The 19,572-nt window shown below is 50.9% G+C and overlaps 1 protein-coding gene across 1 annotated transcript in view; it reads right to left on the bottom strand.

Moving 5' to 3' along the window:
• MAN1C1 (mannosidase alpha class 1C member 1) overlaps nt 1-2,707 on the bottom strand; it is a gene marked incomplete at its 5' end in the record, with an annotated part of 63,957 nt that extends 61,250 nt beyond the window's left edge. Inside the window, one exon of the mRNA XM_084274300.1 lies at nt 2,132-2,707. Within this exon, the coding sequence (XP_084130426.1) occupies nt 2,132-2,707 (576 nt within the window). The remainder of the gene's footprint in view (nt 1-2,131) is intronic.
• Between the last annotated feature and the right edge of the window lie 16,865 nt (nt 2,708-19,572).

Raw genomic sequence — 19,572 nt, 5'->3', positions numbered from 1 at the left:
CTCCTGGCTTTCATCTAGGCTCTGCCAGACAGAACGGGGGGAAAAAACCATCACCAAATCCCATCCATATCCATCCTCCCTGTTGCATAGATGCTGACCTGTAAGAATGGCCTAAGCAGGGGGAAGAAACCTTAAAGGATGAGGGCGGCTTGGAATACATTTTAGCAAGCTACAGGGCTTAAAGCTTGAAAGGAGGAGAGAAAAGCTACCCACTGCTACTGCACATCCTGCCTTAAAACGGCCAGCAAACCCACTACCTGCCCCTGATGACATGTCTCTCATCACATGAGGAGTATTTGCTAACCCGAACACTCCATCATGACTTATTTCTTCATTGCAATTTTTTCCCTTTTTTTTTTACCCATCTGTTTCTTTTTCATACAGCATTTGTCTTCTAGCCTTTGTTTTCTTCATGTCTTTTTGACTCACAAAAAAAGGACATACCTTATTTCTCCCACGAGCTGCACCACCCCCCTTGTTTTGCACAGTCGGTCTGGTATCTCAGCACCATATTTGTTTCTCTCTCTCTCTTTCTGAATAAATAAGAGTGCAGGCACTTTTAAGGAATAAGGACTCTGTTTGAAGAGTAATTAGCTGTCAGCATAAAACCAGTATTTATGGATTCTCATCCTTGAAAAATTTAACTCTGCTACCCGGCACTGATTACGGCTGTTATAAACAGATGGGACTGAATCCATACAACTTGCAATAATCCTATATTTAAAAAATAATTAACTACAAATAAAAGACTGAATTCCACTAGCTTTCATAAATTTGAATTCCAATTTGAGTTGTTTGTACAGTGTGGAAGCTGGGCTGTTCATGGGTACATCGTGCTATCCTAGCATACCTGGAGCCTGCAGGGAGTTCAAGCACACGCTCCACAACTCCAAGCACGTGAGAGTGACGGGTACTGGAATATTCTGAAGACCCCACCACCAAGATGCGGAACAAAAGGATGGTTGAGAGACCCAGCTCCCCCGGGTGTGTTGTGCCCGGTTGCCTGGCAGAGACACTACAATTTTACCGGCCTCTGTTTTAATGGCTGCCAGAGATATCAGGAGGGGAGCTTTAAAAACTGTTTATAACTCACAGGCTACAGCGGATGAAAGTCCTTTGACGTCCTTCTGCATTCAACCTGGGGCAGCACCTTCGCTGAACGCCTACACCTCCAAAAATTTACACTCTGCTTAACAGAACCCATGCATTTTATTTTACTAACTGGCACCTCTCACTAGACCAAACTCCATTCCACATTGGTTATCCATCGCAGCAGAAGACACGACAAACACAATCAAACACTACACGGAATCTATCGCTCCTGGTTAACTGGGTCACAGATTGCTCTGCAACGTTGGTGAAGCTGCCAGGCTTTTTTTGCACGATGTGTAGGCACCGGGCCAAACCCTCCCCTCCGCTAGACACCCTGATAACCCCACTGAGGAGGCTTCCAGGCTCCGCGGGCTCTAAGTCCTGAAGGTGCTGTTTGCAGGTGGTAGGTCTGGAGCCAGCTCTACCCCCAGCAAAGAGACAAAATGATTTACGGGGACAGTTCAGCCACACGCCTCCTCCCTGGCTTCTGCGAGGGCACGTCCCCTCCCTTTCATCCCCACGGACCAGCACAAATTTCATCACCTACCAGCTTTTACAGAGCAGCCGGGTTCACAGTCATACCCCAGGAGGCCTCTCGCTCGGCGGGAGCTCTTGGCGTTGTGCAAGTCTCGGGTTTTTTTCCTCCCCCCCTCAGATAACCCAGCTGATATTTCCCTTTGCCTAATCTCAGCTCTTTCCATCTCCAGTCCCACCCTGCCAGTCCTCGCCGACGCTTCCTCTCCTGTGAGGAGAGCCGCGCACAGCCGCTGCCAGGCACGTGCGCCCGCTGGCACCCGGACCCCCACGGAAAGACACCCCCTCTCCCCCCCAAAACTCCCGTCACCATGCTTGGGAAAGGGAGGGGACAATGGGTGTGAGGGGAAATGAGGGCCGGGGAAGCAAGGGGGTGTGAGGAGAGCAGCGGCGAGGAAGAGGGGGCAAGGCTGTGAGGGGAGGCGAGGGCTGACCGAGCGGGAACATGGCCGTGAGGGGAGGCTGACGGGAGGCCTCGGCCGGGGGCGGCGCGGGGTCTGCTCACCTCTTTAATCTTCACCCTGCGGGCACGGGTCTCGGGGTCCTCGCCGGCCCGCCGGCCCCGCACCGGGTGGCGGAGGCTCCGTCGGAACCGTTCGTAGTCGAAGCGGAACGGAGCTCGCGTCTCGCGGGCGGGGGGCGCTCCGGTGACGGGCTGGGCTCGCCGTCCGGCGCCCTGCACCTGCTGCCGGGAGCCGGGGGCGGTGTGGGCCGGCGGCCCGGCCATGCGGGCGGCGGTACGGAGCTTCTCCCGGAGGCGGCGGGGGGCGGCGGGACTGGCGTGGCGGGGCTCGGCGGCGGCGGGGGGGCTGCGGGGCAGGTCGGTGTCGCGGGTGGAGGAGGAGGCTGAGGAGGAGGAGGCGGAGGAAGAAGAGGAGGAGGAGGAGGAGGCGGAGGTGGTTGCCCGGCGGGGAAGGAAGAGGCGCTTGAAGCGTGAGGAATCGGGGAGGAGGAAGAGGGCCCCGAAGCACAGCGTGAGCAGGCCCGAGAGGAAGAGCAGGAACAGGAACTTCTGCGGCAGCCGCAGCCCCAGCGCCGCCGGCCAGCCCGGCATGCCCGGCAGCTTCCGCAGCAGCACCATGGGGCACCGGATCGCAGCCGCCGGGCGGGATCCGCCGCTACCCCGGGGGCAGCCGCTGGCTTCTGCGGCGAAAGGCTCAGGGGTGCCCCCCCCACCCAGCCGGCTGGAGCGGACGCCTTCAGCGGGGAACACCGGCGGGCGACACGTGGATGGCTCCGGACCGGGCCAAGCCGCGGGGCGCCGCCGCCACCCGGGGTCCTTGCCCTAGAAGCTCGCAGGGCGCGGAGCGGCGATTCAGAGTCCCCCCTTTCGGCATGAAGGCGGCGGGGAGCGCATCCCGCCGGAGCCGGGCGGCAGAGCGGCGGGGCTGGGCTGCTCCCGGCGTCGGTCCCCCGTGCAAGCTCTCCGCCGGACGGCTGCTGTCGGGCTGGCTCAGGGAACGGTGCCGAGGAGGCGCGATCCCTTCTCTCTAGGCGGTGGGTTCATGCTGCAGCATTTCTGCGAGGGAGGGGAGATAAGAGCGCGTTCATTCAACACCGAGAAGGATGCGGCCGGCGTTAGAGCCTTTGTCCCGCAGGGTCTGCCGCCTCCCCAGCCGTTCCCCCCTCACACTAGTTCTTTCTCCCTCTCTCCGGACTTGCCATCAAGTCTGTGAGCAAGTCCCACCTCTGCACCATCCCCTACAGCTCCGGGCTGCCGGGCTCGTCTGGCGGGGCAGCCCTGGGGCCACGAGGAGGACCCAGGAAGCCCCGGGGGGCAGGGTGCCCAGGAGCAGAGCAGGCATGCAAGGATGAGACTGCTCCGCTCCTCTCCAGGGTACCAGGAGCTGCCCTCGCCCGCGGAGGGATGGAGACGGTGGGGCTGCAAACAAGCCATGCGGAAAGCTCGGCTCGGGATAAGTTTCATGATTAAATAAAGTCTATTGATTTTGGATTTTTTGCTAAACAGATCCTGGCAAATTCTCCCTTTCTCCCAAATCCCTGCCTCCCTGTAGTTATTCACCACCCCCACCCCCCAGTCCCCTCCTTACGTGCGCTGGAAGAGAGGGAGCCCAACTTTCAGCCCAGGAAAGCAAGCAGAAACACTTTCAAAAAGCAGAACGCGTTCTGAAGACCAACTACAAGCCGGAACTCCCCCCTTATCCCTACGGGTAGGAACGGCGCTGCCCTCGAACCGGCCGCCGGAGCCGCTCGGCAGCCGCTTTCCTACCCCCAGCCCTGCTTACTCACCCCTCTGCCACATCCAAGCCCCTCTGGGTCCTACAGCGAGCCCAATCTTCTCAGTCCTGCCTGCGCACCGCAAAAGCGAGACCTCCCCCCAGCCGCTGTCAGCGCTCGCCAGTGCCCGTTACACTCGGAGGAAGCGGCCGGCTGCCCGGCGGGCTCTCCGGGGGCAGCTCCCCGCCCGCCCGCCCAGGCACCCAGGAGGGAAGCGCCTGACTGCGCCGAGTACTTAGAGGCTTCTGCTTTTCGCCTCCTCCCCGCCCCGCCCCGCTCCTCCCCGCCAGAGGGGACCCGCCAGGCTGCGCTGCCCGGTGCCCGCACACGCAGCCCGCCCGCCCGTGCCACCGCTCACTGCGACAGCGCCAGCGGCCCCGCCCCCGGGCCCGCCCCTCCTCCTGCCAACGGTCACTCGGGGCGGGAGGCGGGGGCGTCGCGAGCCAATCAGTGAAAAAGGCCTTGCCCGCCGTGACGCTCGCCCCCAGGGCCGCGCTCCGCCCTCGCTCCCTATTGGCTGCCTGGCGGAGCCTGGCCTCGCCCACTGGCTCTTCCAAACGTCCGGAAAGCCGAGCGTCCCGCCTGCTTGTTTACCACAGCTGCCCGGCTCGAGCTGATGGAGCGTCTCGCCCCGCCCCCTTCCCCCAGCCAGCGTTTCATTGGCTGCGAGGACTGTGATTGGCATGGGGGGGTCAAGCTACTTCGAATAGGGGCTGGGGGCGCAGGGGGGCCGCGAGCTTTGCTGGGTGAGGGTGTCTGCTTTTCCCTTTCCCTCTTTTGTGAGGGCTCTGGAGGGGCTGATTCCCCTGCACAGGCTCCATAGCCAGCTGCCCAAGGTCTGGTGTGTGGCAGGGGTCAAAGCACCTTGTCTCAAGTGCCTGTGGTGGCAGCCACAGGAGCAGAGGAGGACCAGAGGCAGCTTAGAACCACCTTTCCCACACAAAACTCGTCTTCCCGGGCTTTGTGACCCCAAAACTCAACTACCCCAAAGCACATCTAAATTCCAAACGCGCAAAGCCGCAGGGCACCTTAACGTCCAACGTGCTGTACACACAGGAACCAAGCCTGACAGGCCCTCCTCTCTTATCAGAGGCCAAGGTGGTGAACCAAAGTGTTTCTGCTCCTAAGTGTTAAACCAACAACAGAAACCTTCTGCAGAATTAGCAATAAAAGAGGAAAAAAAGGCCACCGCCCAAAACCAAAAGCACCTGAAACCCAGCTGGGTGGGCGGAGGTGCCAGGCTGGTTCTCAGGTGCTGCAGGCCCGAGGGAGAGGAACTGCAGCGGGAGGGGGCTTACAGCAGAGGGCAAACGGCACCCACCCAGTATTGATGTGACTACACTTGGAAGAGCTAAAATGGAACGTTTTGTAGGCTGGAAAGGAGCTGGAGCCGTGAGGAAAGAAATAATCTGCTGTTTGCGTCTTCCTGAGCTCAGCATGCTCCTCCTTCATAAATAACTAACACCACAGGAAAGAAATACCTGATCTGATTGCTGGGTCTAGCAGGAGCATGTCAAAAGCCCCACATTTTGAACAGTTAAGCTGAGAATCAGTTCCCCTGCCATTTTGCCATGGAAAATGCTAAAAGTGATCCAAAGCAGGCAGCAGAGCAGCTCTAGGAGCAGGACCTGGGGGCCATGATGGACCCAGCAACACCCAGGACTGCTGATCATCCTGCCTCACCCTTCCTCACACCTCTACAAGTGCTGCAGGCTTTTATCTAGTCAAAAATAAAACTAAAAAGCAAGCATTGTGCTTTTAGCTGTCTGCTGGTTGCCCCGTGGACCTTGACCGCAATCACCCTCAGAGGCACGCATTTGCATCTTGATTAATTGGTTTTGAAATGCATCCTTTGAACCATCCCCTGCGATTTGCAGGCAGGACCAGTTCAGCCCCAGCAAGAAGAAAAAACGCGGGCACCATCTCCCAGCCACCGTGTGCAGTGTCCTCCAGAGCAGCTGCTCGAGGAGCACCGCGCGCTCTGCACAGCTGCTCTCCCTTCCCTGCCCTGTAGCTGCATCAGGAGAGAGAGAGGAGTACATTTGGCCGTGCGGTTCTGGCAGGGCGCACCGGAGCCTCGCTGAGTGCAGCAGATGCTCCACAGGCTCCCTGGAGCCCAGGGGAGCTCCTTGCAAAGGATTCGGTTTTGCTTCTTCGCACGCCTTCGCAGGGCAGCTGCTCAGGAGAAGGGGTTGGGGTGCTGGTGGGGGTGAAACTTGAAAGCCAGCTGCCGGCTTCGTTATTTTGAGCATTGGCACAGTTGGAAGGGCTTTTGCTGCTGCCCTGCCTTGTGTGCTTATCAGCGGTCCCCAAGGACCAGCACAGCAAGAGACCATCGCATCCCAGGCTTCCATCATCCCTTCTCCCAACACCTAACACCCTGCCTCAGCCTCACACCGAGAGGAAAAACAATAAATCCTTCACTCCCTCAGATCTCCCCGTCCCTTGAGCAGCAGGCTGTGTTTTGTTTCAGTCTTATTAAATAATAATTATAAAGAAATGAATGAATGAATGAATGAATGAATGAATGAATGAATGACCCAAACAAATTCCAGCCAACCCAAAACGCCTGCTATTGTGGTGGTGGTCCCTCCATCTCCTTATAGACGGCCCCAAGACCAAAAAAGGTTAGCTAGCTCTGCTTTCTAAGAGGATTTAGGGGCATCAAGGAGGATAAAAAAAAATCAACAGCTGAGAACAAACCAAAGGGATAAAAAAATAATAATAAAAATAGACAGTTCTGAACAAACAGAAAGGCTTTGCCTAGCTCTTCATTTTATACCAGCAATAGAAAAGTTGAAGGCTTATCTTTTAATTAAGTTAAATTAAGAAATCTTTTTATTTTGCTTTGTATTTAATGTAACATTTTCTTGAAGGTAAATGCTTAGAAATTAAAGGTTTTCTAAATTAGGTTAAATGAAGATATCATTCTTCTTAAGGAAGACAAAGCATTGTCTTCAAGGTAAATGTTTAATTACATTTTTAAAACAATTTAGTCTGTGTAATAATAAGGCAGAGAGCCGAGTCCCTGCCTATGACTGCAGTTCCAGACAGAAACCAAATACATTGAGAAATTGGTGTTGAAGGAGTTAGGAGGCAGAGTGTAATTACTGGAAAGATGGGGGTCCTGCATTATCATTCTTGTTTTTAGCAGGACTGGAAGAAATAATTTTGAGAAAATTACTTTTTTTCTCTATGGCCATGAGAAAAATAGAGTTTAATATCTACCTTTCTGTGAGGAAGAAAACTACAGAGTGATAGATAATACTCAAGGCAAAAGAGTTTGGCAAGATAATTACGCTCGAGCCTCCAGCCTATCTTTTAGAGTAGGCTTGAGGTCCCCCACCCCCCCCACTGTAGAACATGCTCCCATTCTGGCTGCAGGAGTGGCTGGGATGTCTCTCTCGTGCTGGAATAGCACTCCAGCTCCTCGCCAGAAAGCCCTCTCAGAACCACTCAAATCTGTGATTTTTATTTTTTTTTAGGCTGGAGCAGGCAGATGGGAGAAAGGCTCTGCAGACCTGGCAGGCGGTTTCAGACTTAACAGAGTTTTGCACACACAAAAAAAAGCAAAAAAAGCAAAAAACCCCACCAAACCCCAGTGCAAAACCCAACCCAAGAACCCAGCCTTGTTCCATCGAGGCAGAAAGGGATAATACATTTAAATGCAGCCTTAGAACAGGGCAGCCTCAGCATGTAAACCAGAACCCTCAGCTTGCTTGATAGCTACTACAAAGTGTAGATAGTGACAACAAACCCTGGTGAAGTTGCCAGCTTTAAAGAGGAAGGAATCCTTTCCCTGTGAAGGAACAAGCTCGGCAGCTGACAGAACAAGGTGCCATCTTTCGGTGTGTAGGTAAAAAGATTTCTGACACCGGCGCCTAATTTGTTGCTCAGCTTTCTGAAGCCTGATCCTCAGAGCTGCCCACCCTCCCGCTGGGAACGCAGGGCTCGCTGTGAGGGGTGGCTTGCTTGGCTCTTCCTCACGTGTGACCCAGCAGGCAGCGTTTTGGGCAGGGTGAAGCCTCGGAGGCATCTTCCCTCTCTCCGTGATGCCCCAAGGTTGCTTCTCCTCACCGGCGAGCAGCAAGGTCTGGTGTCTATTTAAAGGCTGAGATGTGTGTAGGCTGTCAGGCTCGCTGCAGCTACTGTCATTTTATCTGGTTGCCATCAGATAAGGGGAAATCCATACATTTAAACTGGCTGATACATTATGCAAACAACAGCCCTAAACTTTCTCCAAGCAGGGCTCATCTACACACAGGGAGAATGAGTGGAACAATCCCCCGTGGCCCGTAATGACTCAGGACAGAAGAAATCTGTCTGATATTGATTATTTTAAGGTTTTAGAAATACAAGCAGAGGACACAAGGCTCCTGAGAAGCCTAGATAATTAGGGACTTCGTTATCTGCTGTGTGAAAGTGGATTGTGGTTTCGCAGTGTGTGTAGCAGCTTGCTTTTAACCTAGGGGAGCGTGCTGCTGCCTTGTGTTACTTAAGGAACAAAGAGTGGAAAGCATGATTGCTTGTTAGATTAGACCATGTGCTGATGGATTACTGGGATCGTTTTGGTAGGAGGTATTCTAATAAGACACCTGAAAGGCTAAATTATAATAATAATGTAACCATGGCAATGTCACCTAGACAGGGTGGGTGTACAGCCCAGATGACTTCAGCCAACAGAGTAAGTTCCACAGCCTGGAGTGCCAACCTACACAGGGTGTGAGAAAACTAACGTTTAAAGTAGGTGATAAAGGGGTAGAAAGACGTGATTAAGGCATGGCTCTTCAGAGCAGCCTTCCTCCTCCTCCTCCTCATGATCCCAGCAGCATCTATTGACCATCCTGTGCTACCAAAGAGGTGGTTTGCAGGTTGTAAGTAACAAGAACAGCCCAACTAGGAGTAAGTAGATTTTGCCCTGATGTTGTCTTGTTTGTGCTGTGCAAGGGCTGTAGTTTTCATGTGCTAAACCTGCAAAACAAGGGGCTAAGGAGCTGCTTTGTCTCCTTTACCAGCCAAGAGTGAAGGGCTGATGGGAAGAAGGCAGCTGCCTCACCCTCCCTCTGAAGGTACCGCAATGCCAGTAGCAGCTACAGCCAAATTCAAACCACAGAAAATAGCACATCTATCCCCCCAAAACCTCAGAGACTGAGACACAACAGCATGCCCTGATCCACAGGTCTGACTGCTTTTCTTTTACCTCCACATTCATATGCACAAGATATTAATTATCTGAATTAAGCCTCACGCTCAGGGATGCACAGAAACCTCTCCAAGAATTCAAGTGCCAGTTTGGTGCTAGCAGGAGAGACACATCTGCACAACATAAACCCCACCACCACCTCAGCCAGACTGATCAGTTTTTCTAAGAAAAAGGGAAAAAAAAGCCATTCACATCCAAGATAACAATCCCTCCTACATGTCTCCAACCAGAACTGGGTAGGAACGAGCTTTCACAAGAGGAGAAATCTTGCTTAATTATGGTAAAGGTCTATGTCTCAACCATCTTAACCTCCTCTCTGCCAGGGAAGATATAAAACAAGATGAAAAATAGCATAAAAGCGGAAATAGAGCATAAGGTGCATGGAGGAAGAGCGTGAGCAGTTCTAGTTTATTACTTTCGTGCAACACTGGGTGACTGATGTAGCAGGCTGCACAAGCTGCTTTTTTTATTCCCCGTTAAAATCAGCATCATCAGAATGACTGTATGGCATTTTCCCCTACTTAAGAGAGATAAGGGCCACAAGAATGCAATGAATTTGCTGTTGTGAATGTGGAGCAACATCCTATTTTAGATGGTTTCAGAAATAAGATCCCCAAGTGAAAAATGTCTAAGAATAAATTAAAAAAAAAAAAAAAGAAAAAAAGAAAAGAAAAGAGTTCACTTGACAGAAAAACGCAGTTCAGGCTAAACCAGAACTGCAGGCAAATGGGTGGTGAGTTTGGTGAGGAGTTTTGTCTAAAGAAAGTGAAACAAAACCAGTCACTAACGAACAGAAGCATTAAAAAAAAAACCAACCCAAAAATATTAAACCAAACTCAGATGTTTGGTCTGGATCAAAAAAAGTATCAGGAATCAATCCAAGAAGCAGTTTGTAGAAGAAGGGGTGGTCCCAACAGCATCCTGGGGAATGAATTACCTTCCATCTACAGCTAAAATGGGGGTTTTTTAATCTCAAGTTGGCTGGAGCAGGAACATCTGCCCACCTTTTTCAGGGAAAAATCTGGCTGTTCAAAGTTTCCTAACAAGCCTGCAGCCCTCTGAATTATTTGGAAAGAAGCTGGGAGGTGACAGTCTCATCTCCCGTTGGCGGGGACCAAGCACAGCTCAAAAACGTGCTGAGGGACCCGATTTGGCAAAACAGAGACAATTCCCAGCCACAGGAGCTGCCAGCCAGAACGATGCCTTCGGAAGCTGCTCGGCTTCTGGGTACTCACTAAAGGCTGGTTTAGTCGTTAAAGGAAAATAATCTCTGAAAGGGTGAATTTGCCATTTATTTGACAACCATCTGTGTCAGTCCCGAATCCAGAAGCATCCTTGTATGGCTGCAGCAGTCTCTGCTTTCCCCCAGATGTGATATTCAGAGAATCCCAGACTGGTCTGGGTTGGGAGGGACCCCAAGGGTCCCAGAGCTCCAACCCCCTGCCACAGGCAGGGACACCAACCTCCAGGCCTGGAGCTACACAAGGTTGCCCAGGGCCCCATCCAACCTGGCCTTGGACACCCCCAGGGACGGGGCACCCACCTCCTCTCTGGGCAGCCCCTTCCAGCCCCTCACCACTCTCTCTGTACAGAACTTCCCCCTAATATCCAATTTAAACCTTCCTTTAGCTTTAATCCATCTCCCTTGTCCTGCCAGTCTCTGCCCTTTAACAAGCTGATTCCCCTCCTGTTCCTCTGCTCCCTTCAGGGACGGGGAGGCTGCAATGAGGTCCCCCCACAGCCTTCTCTTCTCCAGGCTGACCCAGCCCAGCTCCTTCTCCGCCCTCCTTGAAGGGCTGGGCTAGCTTTTCTTGGAGAACATTGAAACAAATGCATATATTTCACCCACAAAAAAAAAATCTTATTTCATCATATAAATATCTCCTCCTGCTGCTGCTTTTTAAGAGAGGATTTCAAGGCAAGCCAGGAAATAATGACCAACATCTTCAAATGCTGGGAAGATTAATCATCATGTGGGAGCACGGGAGGAAAAGCCTTTCTGTTCATCCTATTCATTGTCCACACACTAGGGGGAAAAACTCTCTCTCTATATATATATAAATCTTCAGTTCTGCTCTGTGTTTTGGCCAAAGTTGAAAACACAGCTGTACATTTTAATTAAATGCCTCCAAACTCTTATGGTTATGTCAGTCCCAGGAGCCGCAGCCTGTGCTGGACGGCTGCTCCTGTTAATTGTGGCACAGGGTTAATGATTTCAGCCGGGCTCTGGCAGTTTTCAGCTCTGGAGTTGAGTCCGAAGAGGATCATGCCCAAAGGAGATAGTTTTAGGTGAGGATTAGCATGTGAATTAATAGATAAGTGCTCGGATCATTCAGGACAGTGAGCTCCAGCTTGTGGTCAGCAGACCCTTGGGGTTAATACGCTGCTCTGTAGCAATCTATAAAAAAATACTGGGGAAAAAACCCTCAAGTTTGGATAAACAACAGGGATCTCTACACAGGGGACATTGTTTTTAGGAGACCGTGAGTCAAAGACTAAAAGCTGCCAGTTTATGGAGGTTGCAAAGCAGCTTATCAAAGTTAAGCTTATCAAAGGGGGGGTTCAGCAAGAGACATCAGCATAAGAAACCTCTGTGTCAGACCTGAAGCCAAGCAATAACTCCACGACCCACAGAGGTCCCCTGGCCATTTGCCTACGGATAAGTTACTGCCCAGCACTGCTGCCTTTAAACTGGATTCTCTCTGACACTGTTTAGGAAATCCTCAGTGAACTCACTGGGTCAAACCTTCATCCCCTCTTGATTATTTTCCTGTGGTACTGAAGTGATAGGAAGAGACCCCAAGTCTGCTGCAGACACTCCCCCACGCATGGGACATGAGAAGCCATCACAGAACGAGCCCCTTTCTAACACAAACAGATCCATCTTACAGAGGAAAAAACCCCAAATATTTTCCTACTTCCCTTGGTGCCAAGCTCATTTCCCTTAAGCTTTAATGCTTTTGAACTGGGCCATTATGAGCCAGGCCAAGAGAAATAAAGACACCTGAGAGCATTTGAACGGGATAACGTAAATATTTCCATTATAAGGAAAAAGAAGCACTTCCAAAGAGTTAAAAGCCATTTAAACTATGTGCTGCAATGAAAATTCCAGCTCATAGCCTATATATTGGCCATCCTCAGGTGACCACTAAGGCTCTGTTAAAATCATTTGTCAACTGTACAGTAACTTACACTGGAGGGTAAAGTAGGTCAGTAGATGCCCTTTGGGCAATTATGTTAAGATTAATATACAGGTTGCAGAGTATTTTATGGGCACTGCTCAGATGCTGCCTGCCATCTTCCTGGGGCTGCCAGGATCTCAACTGAGCTGGAGGCCTCGTGCGGTTCGCGTGGATCCTGGTGCCTGGCAGGTGAAGTCTGTCCCAAGGGACTTTCAAGGTAAGCAGAATTCAAACCTCTTTCCAAGAGGTCACTAGTGCGTAGGGGAAAAAAAGAAAAGAGAAGGTTAATGAGGCAGATGTTCCAGCAGCTAAATATATTCCTATTCCCTGTAGAGAGGAGTAAAAGTTGCTGAAGCGCTTTGCCATGCATTGCTTTGCCAAATTATAGAATTACCCTTTTCCCTATCCAGACATTAACCGACACAGGAAAATAGAGATGCTGTGAGTTCACGTTTCCAGAGTGGGAGTTCCTGTGTCAGCTCATTAGCATTCAGACAAGAAATAGAAGTTAAGATTTTAAATGATCATGAGAAAGTCATAAGCCAAAGCCGTAAAAGAAGAAGAATCTGCACTTTGCAGTCACGCTGGTGTCACAGTCCTATTTTGCAGGCTGCAGGGCTTTTTTTTCCCCCTCCCCCCTGAGAGACAGGATTGTTGCTCTTTAAAAAAAAGTAATAATAATATTCACTTCTCCTCTGAGTGCAAATATTCCCCTGGAAAGCCACATCCACCTCGGATGGCTGCCTTCTTTCTGCTGTGCACTGCACCATGCTTCCTGGTGAACACTGAAAGATGTTATTCCATGCAGCCCAGAATAACTTTTAAGTCACCTTCAGGGTGAAGCTCATCTGTCCCAACCTGTGAAACAGGTCACTCCTAACATCACTCAGATGAATCACTGTCTGCACTATATTTATATGGGAGCCTGGGGAATTCTCCACCAAACTGCTGACATTTTGCCGGTCTGAGTCTGGTGAGTAGAGATGTCCCATCTAACCCAGAGTGTGTGCAAGCAAAACACATACTCTGGTGTGTACACAGCTCGAAGCTGCCTCATCACCCCAGCATCGGTGTTGGAGAGGCAGCTGCCCCAGCCGTGCAGGCTGCATAGAGATGGAAAAGGCTCTGACCAGGTGGCCAGGCTGTGAAACAGAAAATAACATGTGTGGGGTTATAAAAAGACCTGCCAGGTATCAGAAGTGTGAGGGAGGGGGGAAAGGAGGGAGGGGAGAGGTAAGAAAAGTAACACACTGCCCTCCTGTCCCAGCTCCAAAGAGGAAAAAACACACAAAGATTTCCTGGTCAAGACATGAAACACGTGGCCCGTGGGGACACAGCGTCCTCCTGACAGCTGATGGGTTTCTGATGAGGAGCTGCAAGAGCAACGGTCGCCACATCACCGATATTCCCCCAGGTTCTGCAGCTCATTGAAGCCAGAGACACTCAGGAGAGGCTGAGCTTCCTTGCAGCACAAGCCCACGGGCTGTAAATGCTGTATGGGGCACGGAGGTATCAGCATAGGGGGTTGCAGTTACTCATTTCCTAGCTGGCTGGTAGGGGAAAAGCAACGTCACCTATGCTGATCTTGGAAGATGGTCCCTTTGCATCTTCAATCCCCAGGTGGCTTTGCCAGCCACCCCTCCAACACAAGCCACCGAGCCCGTGATGGGCAAGAGCATCGCATGGGCTGTGTGGGATGGAGGAGGGAGGATGCACTCATGCTCTGGGACGCCTGGCTCCCAACAGCCCAATACCTTTGGGATTGGAGGAGTGGCATTATCCAGTAGCATGTCAAATCGGGGCTGGGAAGAAGCCTGCACAAACCAGGGAAGCCTGTGTGTACCTGCCACAGGCAAATTCAGCTCAGCCTTTAATGCTTTGGCAATGGCCTGCTTCCAAAGCCTTTCCCCCAACTTGCTCAGGGCTCTTTCCACTTCAGCCTAGAAAAATCCTCCTGGCTCAGAGAGATCAAAGAGGAGGAACTTCAGCCCTCAAAGAGCTGTTGCTGAAAGCTGTCCTGGAGACAAGAGGGAAAAATCCAAGGACAGATGATCAAGTGGGTGACTCCAGAATGCTGCTTTATAGGGAAGGGGCTCTCCTGAGCTCGTTGTCCACCTTCTTGCTGTTTGAAAACACTTTTGCTCCTGGTGGATCAAACTTTTGAGGAGAGGGAATGCAGTATTGAATCAGGACTGGAAAGGTCTTTAAGATATAGGAAGTTCTTGTCTTTTTTCCACAAATTTTGAAGCCTGTGTGTGGTTTTAAAGGGATCTGGTAACTCAGGTGGGAGTTTTGAGTTCAGCACAGATGTTACCAAGTACATCTTTGACCCACATGTTTCTGCACAAGATCAGACTAGAAGCTAGTGATGGTTATACCCCCAGCTTCACAATCTCTTGCACTTATTCCCATCAAACAGCCAGAACCCTCCTTTCCATTACATTTTCCCTCCAGCACCTTCCTCAAACAGCCTTTGTAGGTCCCAAGCAGATAAAACCCAAGCTGATCAGGATAGCCAGCATTTAGAGGAGGCTTTATCACTCCCTGCTTCCACCTTCGCAGCCACAGCAGGAGGCACAAGGCAGGTTAAGATTAGACTCACCTTCTCCAGACTGAAGATTTCCCAGATTCTGGCCACAGATGTCCTGTCCCAGCCCCATCACATCACTCCTGGCTCTGTGTGGTTCAACCCAAGGGTCTGAGAGTGAGTTAATCACTCGGAAGAGGCTGATTCAATGACATTTAACTAAAGCTGGCAGGAGCAGCATAAGGGGAGAAGTGTTGACAGGACCACACCTGCACTCCCCCCAAGTGCAACATGAGGATCAGCTCGCAGCCATCAGAACTGATCTGCTGCTGATGGACCAGAGAGGGGGTGACGAGGGGGATCATATTGTCAGCTGGGGACACACAAAGGACCCCACAGGTTGAAGAGTCCATTCCCTGCTTTCAGAGGAGTCATGTCAGACTCTCCTCTGTTATCCCAAGGGGACCAGCCGCTCCACAGGCATCCCATAAATCACAGCTTGTTGCAAAACACACGGGTGGGCGCCCTTGAAAGCTCTGCAGTGCTCTAGGCCAGCCCGGAGCCGGTACCACGCGACCGTGGCAGTCACAAGCATCAGGCAGTAGCATCCAGAGCTCCCCACAGGCTTCTGGTTATCCAGATGAAACCCAAACATCTCGTCTCCTGAATTTTGCTCTGAGGAACCAATGCTTTGAAACTTGTTTGCAGCTGTCTCTGTCATCTGCTGTGTCAGGTAGGAAATAAAGAGAGATCGTTTTGAGCTCAGCAGTATTGCACCTCCTTATGCAACCTGGTTAACCAGATGAGGGAACACAGACCTCCAGCCCGTGGGGGCTCTGTCTTACCCCGGCCTCAAGAGACTGGTGCTGTCATTTTGAGGACAGAAAAAAGCAGAACTGGAAAGGCACATAGCATCAAGGGCAGGGGGAAGCACCTATGAAATACAACCAGCACACTGGCCATGTTTCTCCTGTCATAGTTGGAAAATGACTTGTGTGCTCATACCTGTCAGAAGTCCTTAAATAACTTCAGAACCAGAAGCTTTTCCTGTTCTCCCATCACATTCCACAGGCTCGAGTCAGGTCAGTTCAATATATAAGTTGGAGATCCACAAAGGAGCAAGTAACCCAGATTCTGACAGCTTTCCCCCAGAATTTAGTCCTGGCTCATATAACACCAGATCAAAACCACCAAGATGAAAAAAAATGAGATCCAACCTCCTGTCACCCTCCAAAGCAAAGGTGTTGCCCTTCCAGCACCAACCATTTCCAGATACAGACAATCTAATTGCTAATTAGCTCTGGCCCACTGCCCAGCCCCACCATATTACCAGCAAAACACTTAGAGAGGCATCAAAGCCTTAAACACAAATGTCAAGGATCAAACCTGACTCAATTTACACAGCAAACCCCCAAGTAGAGCAGCCCAGAACCATCCCCCCTACCCACAGCCACACCACAGAATACCAGATACTCCCAAGTACCAGGGGCTGTGGCTTCTGGGATTTATTTAATTACTCCAGGAGGCAAGAAGCTGTGAGTCAGAGTTCCTCCTACGTGTTGGGGAAACCTTCCTGCTCAACCTGATGTGGTACAGCTGGGAGGGAGCTGGGAGGGAGCTGGGAGGGAGCTGGGATGGGGCAGTGACAGCTCCTGCTTGCTGCCTGGCATCGAAGGCTGGAGCCCAGTCCTGGCTGTGTGGCCGGGGGTGCTCGATGGAAAGTAAATATTTCTGACTCCAGCTGGCCCCAAATGTGGCTTTAACAGAGTGGGGGAGAGTGAACCAGGTTGTCTCTTGGCTCGTGCATCAGCTGCAAAATTACAGGCTCCTGTTGTAGGCTCTTGATTAAAAGGTGATTTCACGGGAGCTGTGAGAGGGTGATTTTCACATGTAGCCGAATCTGCAGGTTCAACAGAGGGTTTTTTTATCATTCTCAGTCCTCTCTAACCACCCACCTTCTCTCACTCTGGCTTTTTTTAACTCACATGAAACCAGGTTGGTCGGGAAGTCCCTGACAGACGATCCACCCAGTTCCTGTACCAGCGTTTGCTGGCATCGCCCCACCACAGCCAGATTCAAACCCAGCTTCTCCTCAGAGCCCCCTTTTTTCCACACATGCCAAGCTTCTCCAACCCTTCCTTCGACAACAAATCAAACCAGCCAAAGATCTCTGACACGTCTCTTTTAACGCTCTTGCTTTGGGCTGGCCTTGGTGAAGCGCAACCACCCGCCCGCGCACCAGCCCTTCTCCTGATTGAGGTTAAGGGATAAATGATGTTCCCTATTTTTAAAGGCTGCCTCGTTCAGCTGCAATTTGCATGTGCTTCCCTGCAAATAAATCCTCCTGGAATTGCAGCTGCTGCTGGGGGTAAACATAGGAAATGATGACCCAGGAGTGGGAAACAAAGGCCGTGGAAGAGCAAATCTCCGCTCTTACCGAACACGATAAGATCGCAGGTACGCACAGCCTTGGGTTAAGATCTCCTTACTATGTACAAGGACATTTATTAAGCCTTTGTTCTTTACCTGAGCTTGCCAAGAGAGCTTGTAAACATGCTTTGCTACCATAACTCCAGTTACAACATCATAACACACGAGCTTGGAGGACGGTGATCAGCTGCTGCTTCTTTTCTATCTATAAAATCTTTCTGGCTCAGCAATCTCAACCTGCTATTGATCCAGCTGACGCACGTGATTCCTGTAATTGTGATCAGAGGGTGGGGGGTGGGGAATAAAAGTCTTTCTCTTTCTTCCAGCCTGTTTGTTTCTTCATTTGGCAGCTCTGTGCTGGTACGGCTCTTTTTTGAATGGGTAAGGTGATGGAATTTTCAAGAGCAGAAAGCTCTCACTGCTTCAGGTTGGCTCAGATGGTGGGATGGTGGCTGGAGAACATCTGGGTATTTTCCTACCCATTGCCCTGGGAACGTGGAGCAGGAGCTGGGGTTGTTTTCTGGAGGATGACAGGAATTTTCAAAAGACTAAAATACAAATAGGACTGGCTCCAGCTTGGAATCTAACGAGTAGATTCCCCATGCTGTGTGCTGAGTGGTTTTCCTCTTCCTCCTCCTCCTTCCAGACGGGATTTATATGGGCTGAACTCCATAGAAACTCCCCTGTTCCACACAGGGTAACCGGGAGGCACCGGCTCGGATCAGAAAGCTTGGAGGAAGCAAGGATTGCAGGAACAAGCCCCAAACCCTCCCTCCCTGGGTAATGAAGCATGCTGGCAGTTATTAGGTTTAGATCTTTCTGTAGGCAGTTATTGATGGAGAAAGTGCTGTGTATACAGTTGTTTATTCACAAAAAAAGGTTAAAAAAATTAAATATATATATTCTATTAAAATCCTGCCCCTCTGGGACTGTCTCTGAGAGGCATGTGATGTGACTCTAGGAGAGAAGTGATCAGCCTGTAATAATTTAGATGTTCCTGTTGTTGCTATGGATACTTTCTTTTTTTTTTTTAAGTGAAGCATACCATTATAATTTAAATTTCCAGTAACAAAAAAGGCACCATATTAAAAGTAATAAAAAAATGCCAGTGACATAACTGTTTTATCCTTTACTGTCAGTTTTACTTGTTCTGTGACAGTGTAGGGAAGTGATAAAATTGCCATGTCTGAGGAGATTTAGTACTTTTACACATTTTATTACATTAATTAGATTCGGGGCTCATACGTATGAGCATGTGATACAGGCAATAGCCAAGCGACAAGCCCAGTGCTGGGATGTCACATTAAAATTCACATGGGGAAGGGAGGAGGTTGTAACTGAAACAAGACTTGACAAGTGGTGAAGTTTGGGGGCTGTTACGGCGGGATTTGGGTCGGGAGCTGGGAACACATAGGTAGGAGCCAAGGAGCTCCCTGCAAAGTATCATCATCAAGGGTTTTAAGCAAAAACTTTGCCTGGAGTGGTGTTACCATCCCTGGGATTACTAACAGCTTGAGAACGTTGGGAAAACTCAGCCCTGGGACCATTCTCTTGCGTAGATGCTGGGGGGGGGGGGGGCGGGGAGAAATCACTGAGAGCAATGGCTGGAGAGGTTTAAAAAAACATAACCCCCCCCCCTTGGAGGCAAAATGTGAGAGATCTGGACCTGAGTCTGCAGAGCAGCTGGTTTGAAAGAAGGGAAGAAGAATCCCCTGGGCATCACCCCATCTGCCCAGAGAGACGACAGCTCAGTGATGCTCCAGGTGTGTGTTCTGCCTGAAGCCAGAAAGTGGGATGGAAAAAGTTTGGGGCAAAGTGCCTGAGGAATACATTGGAAGGTGAGGAAGGCAGCAGGGGTTTTGGTATCTAAAGATGGGATTTTTTTCTCCCATTGTGGTTTGAAAGGGAGGAGCAGAGAAGAGAAGGCAGCAGATTTACCCTCTGGTACTGCAGCACGGCTGTTTTATTTTAGCTGTGACCAGTAACATCACTCCTACTGCGTTACCTCAGCCAGGACAGGAGTCCTGGCCCGAGCCTGTGGGCTTTCAATCCAAGCTTTTAAAAATCTCTATGTGTTCCCCCCCCCCCCCCGCTTATCTTTCCCAAGCTGCAAAGTAGCAGCTGGGTGAGTGATAAATCACAGGAGTCAGCGGGGGGTTCAGAGCCAAAGCTCGACAGGGCTGATGTTTCACAACCTGCCTCACCCGATATTTCCTTCTGCAGGGAGAGCAGCGACCCTGCAGCCCCACCACGGGAGCAGTGACACTGGTGATAATCACGCCTGGCTCCTGGCAGGGAAAGTGAAGAGGATGGCTGGGAAGTGGGTCCCTGCCTGCGAACGCAGCCGGCACTGCTTTGCCCAGCTC

The sequence above is a fragment of the Gallinula chloropus genome, assembly GCF_964237585.1.
Source record: "Gallinula chloropus genome assembly, chromosome: 22".
In the NCBI taxonomy this organism is placed as follows: domain Eukaryota; kingdom Metazoa; phylum Chordata; class Aves; order Gruiformes; family Rallidae; genus Gallinula; species Gallinula chloropus.
The sequence above is the reverse complement of the archived record's forward strand: the minus strand, read 5'-3'. Positions and strand labels throughout refer to the sequence as shown.